This window comes from Durio zibethinus, chromosome 8 (genome assembly GCF_047325235.1).
Source record: "Durio zibethinus cultivar Kanyao isolate XHJ-2024 chromosome 8, ASM4732523v1, whole genome shotgun sequence".
Taxonomy (NCBI): Eukaryota; Viridiplantae; Streptophyta; class Magnoliopsida; order Malvales; family Malvaceae; genus Durio; species Durio zibethinus.
Genome location: NC_143169.1, coordinates 5,647,278 through 5,651,329, shown reverse-complemented (window position 1 = coordinate 5,651,329; position 4,052 = coordinate 5,647,278). Strand labels below are relative to the sequence as shown.

Sequence of the window (4,052 nt, the reverse complement as noted above, 5' to 3'; positions counted from 1 at the left end):
TAATGCGAAAGCAAATTATGTTTCTTACCTATGATGGGTCCTATATCCCAATTACAATATAACAAATTAAGTCTTAACATCAATAATCCAGAAAAGTAGTATTGAAAACAAGAATCGTCTTCTTAATCAAGTAACTTATAACCATCATTAACCTTTAACAAAGTATACTATCAATCATAGAAACTATAGTCACGTAATTCTTCAACTGGCTTTTCCAGTCACTTTTTTTTTTTTTTTTAAGTTCCATTTAGAATTTCCTTGATCTCAGCACTTCAAAACCCTTAACATCTGCTCTTTTCATGATCCTCAGCCTTTTGCATGATTCAATAAACATCCTGCAAATTATCAATTAATTATTAGCTTTGGCATCATAATTTTTATTAATTTTTTTAATGAATTCATTTTCCCTATATTTGAAAAAGAAAAAATTTCATCGGTTTATATTAATCTGCTATTAGCTTTAGATTTTAGGAATTTGTTGTGGCCAACAGTCATCTGTCACTAATAAATATTTCTAGGCTTGACTCAGGTTTGCTAATGGAGGGCAATATCGTAGTCAAACCGACATCATTATACGGATTTATAAGCTAATGTCGGCAATATTGGTCCAATTCATGGAATCCAAGCACGGTGCAAAAGTCATAAAAAGACAAATTTGCCACTCTGTTTTTTCTATATGGAATAAAAATTTTGTTTTTAAAGTGTTATTTATTTACTAACTAGAAGCAGCTAGCTAGCATTTGGTTGTCAATTTCATGGTGTGGAACATGATTTCTCAACATTTGTTTGACAGCCAGATTTGATCGTTTCATTTTGTATAGGGTTCGAACCTAAGCATCGGTTTTCTCATCCCTTATATCGTTTAATTTGTATAAAAAAATTTAAGGTTCTTTGAATCTAGTTTTTAGTATTATAATTACACAAATTTTATATGAAGCAAGCTTGTCAATTATGCGAATTTTCATGACCATTTGTCAATAATGAAAAGAAATATTAAATAATGTTGAGTTTTAGGAAATAGAGTATTTTTTATTTTTATTTTCTTAAAAATCAAAAGATATAAGTGAAAACGTGTTTGATAATTAAAAATACAAATAAATTTTAAGAAATCAAAAATAAAAATAAGTTGAGATATGAAAACAAAAAAAATATTTTCAATTGTGAAAAATAAGTGATTTATATTACTTTTTTCCTTATATTTTACAAGTTATCATATTTGAATATTTTTTAATGTCATTAATTAATAAATATATATTATATTTATAATTAGATGTCATTAATAATATTATTGAATATTTTATATTTTTAAAAAGTAATTTTATTCTCATTTATTAAATATATTTTTTAGAAAAGAAAAATTATTCTTTAGAAAATAGAAATAAAAAATAAAAAAAAATTTCTCAAAGCAAACAAATTCTTAGTTTTGATTTTTTAGATAAAAACTTTCATTTATCACTTTCTGTTCAGTTCAAATGGCTTATTATGTCTAGCAAACATACATATATCAAAGTATACTTCTGAAAACAGAACATAAAAGCATCTCCCCAAGAATTTTACAAAACAGAGAGGGAATTTATAATTTAAAAAGAAAATTCCAATTATTATTATCTTCTAACAAATCGACGTGCAATTACGTATCCGGTAAACACGGCAGGTAATCATGATTTATCCTTTAAATAATCAGTACTTTGTGAGAAAGATTACTTCCATAAATATTTTCCCCAACAAAATTTGACCAATGAAACATTTTCAAATAATGAAATGTCATGGTAATTAGAATTTCTTTGCCCAGTCTAACTATTGATGTCTAAACTATAGGAAACAAGGATGTGATATAGTTGACTAGCAAGGATCTAAAATATTTCACCATTTGATAAAAGCTTCATTTCGGAATGTGGTGGGAGCACTACAACTTTAGTCATAAAACGTATCATTCGATGTAATAAAAATATTTTCATTATACTCGTCCAGCCATAAACATATTTTTCGACAAGGTGAGAAGACTCCCACTACGCTTCCAAATAAAATCAAGGTTTGAACTAAAAAGTTAATCCATCAAATTTCAAATGAATTAGCAAGTTATTTTTAACATTAAATTCGTGATTAATCTATGGAATAATAGTTATTTAATTGTGAAATTGGTAGTTGGAGAAATAGACTTACTCCCAGGGAACATCTCCTGCTAACATCCAGTCTCCATCTTTGTCTTCATATATGGGAACAAATTCACAGCTGTCTGCATCCCTCAACGCCTCTCCTGTCAACAATAATAATACACCAAAATAATTAATTTTTTGTTTATTTTTTTTCCGTTTATTTCTTGTACAAGCATTCAATTAATTAATTGATTGATTTCTTTCTTTGGATAGTTTTCTTTGATTATGAGTTTGATAAGATGAGGCTTATAGTTCTTTTATCTTCATCTTCGTGCAATTAAAATTTGTGTTTATAACCAAGAACAGAGATGCATGGGGGATAAATTAAGCTATGGAGGAAAGTATACATCCACATGACAAACCTCCTACTAAAAAATCCTAAATTCCAACACGAGGCTGGAAAATTTGAGAAAGGATGAATTTACTAATCTCTCTCTCTCTAGTTTCTTCTATTAATTGACCTTTATATATTATTATTTACCTACTTGTTGAATGTTTTGATTAATTGACTGAATTATACAAGTAATTAAACCCTGTTTTCTCATTCTATTAATATAGCATGCGTATTCATTCATCCATTGATATTACCTTATAAAAATTGGGGAATTAATTGATTTTGAAAAGTATATAGAATTCAAATTCTTACAATCTTAAATACTGAAATTTTTTTTTTTTGTGGAAAGCACAAAAATGGATAATTAAGAAGAAAACCAGCTTTTTACAGCTGGATACAGAAAAAAAAAAAAATCTAGTACTTTGATTACCCTGAGGTCTGGATTTTAAGCTTACTTAGAAGCATTTTTGTTTAATCAATGAGAAAAATATCATTCTTGACAGTAATACTTCTAAATACTATAGTTATTTTTGCATGGTGAAAATAATTAAAAGATGAAGGAAAAATATATATATTGGAGCTATAAGCACTCACCAAACAGCTTCTCCAATGCCGTAGCAAGATCAGAGTAACCTCTGTGCATGCCTAAATCAATTTTGCGAAGAAAAGGAGCTCCATCCATGCTAACTTTCACGTACATTTTTGATGTTTTAGACCCATCTTCGTCGCTGAAGCTATTCTTTTTTCGATACGAACACACCGGAGGCCACCCCACAACTTGACTCTTGCCTTGCATTTTCTGGCCATCTCTGATCTTGCCATTTCCCTCCTCCTCGGAAATTTCTGAGAAAATTCTTTTCTTTTCATTTTTGTCAATTCCATGATGACCGGAATCACCAGGAAGACCCAACCTAAGCTCCGTGATTTCGAGTCCTAGACCTTCGACCTTGGCCATTTTAATTTCTCTGATGATTGCTTACAATTTTCAGTTCTCTTGTTTTCCCTTTGGGCTTTTATTGTGTGTTTTTATGCTAATTATGAAGATATATAGGTAGAAAAATTGGAAAGGTAGTTTTTATACAAGGCAAGGAGAAGAAAGAACATAGTGGGAGCAATTACAGGTCAACTTAGACTTAGTGGTAGGTCACATGAGAGGCAAAAGTGGGGACTTTGTTCCCCCTCACTACAGAATCAAAGGCTTGCACCATAAGTTGGACATGGGACATGATCCTAGGGCTGTTATGTGATTTGGTGGAATTTAATTTTGATCCTGACCGTTTGATTTGGTGAATTTGGAACAGGTCCACGTGATATCTGTCCTATTTAAAGGGTCTTTTGCAATAAACTATGGAAAGAAAGACCGCCCGAAAGCAGCCCCTATGATATAGGGGCAACTATGTTTTCGCAACATGCATTTTATTAGCCATGTAAGGTTGCGCACCATTCATACCCAGAATGCTTTGTTTAGAAATGCCATTGGTATACTACTACCATACAATTCTATAGCGATATTTTGTGGAATTTAAAATTTCTATATTATTAATGCAGAAGATAGTTTTCCT

The 4,052-nt window shown here is 30.2% G+C and overlaps 1 protein-coding gene across 1 annotated transcript; it reads right to left on the bottom strand.

Moving 5' to 3' along the window:
* LOC111278553 (auxin-induced protein AUX22-like) lies at positions 1–3,602 on the bottom strand. Its single transcript, XM_022865155.2, has 3 exons — positions 3,085–3,602; positions 2,164–2,257; positions 1–335 (listed from the first exon to the last, which is right to left on the bottom strand). Exons 1-3 carry the CDS (start codon positions 3,443–3,445, stop codon positions 248–250), a joined length of 543 nt encoding a protein of 180 aa, XP_022720890.1. The 5' UTR covers positions 3,446–3,602; the 3' UTR covers positions 1–247.
* Between the last annotated feature and the right edge of the window lie 450 nt (positions 3,603–4,052).

Coding starts and splice junctions, on each gene's coding strand:
- LOC111278553 (XM_022865155.2), bottom strand. CDS start 3,445: ATGGCCAAGGTCGAAGGTCTAGGACTCGAAATCACGGAGCTTAGGTTG. Junction 2,258..3,084: donor GGCATTGGAGAAGCTGTTTG/GTGAGTGCTTAT, acceptor TATTGTTGACAG/GAGAGGCGTTGAGGGATGCA. Junction 336..2,163: donor GCAGGAGATGTTCCCTGGGA/GTAAGTCTATTT, acceptor GATAATTTGCAG/GATGTTTATTGAATCATGCA.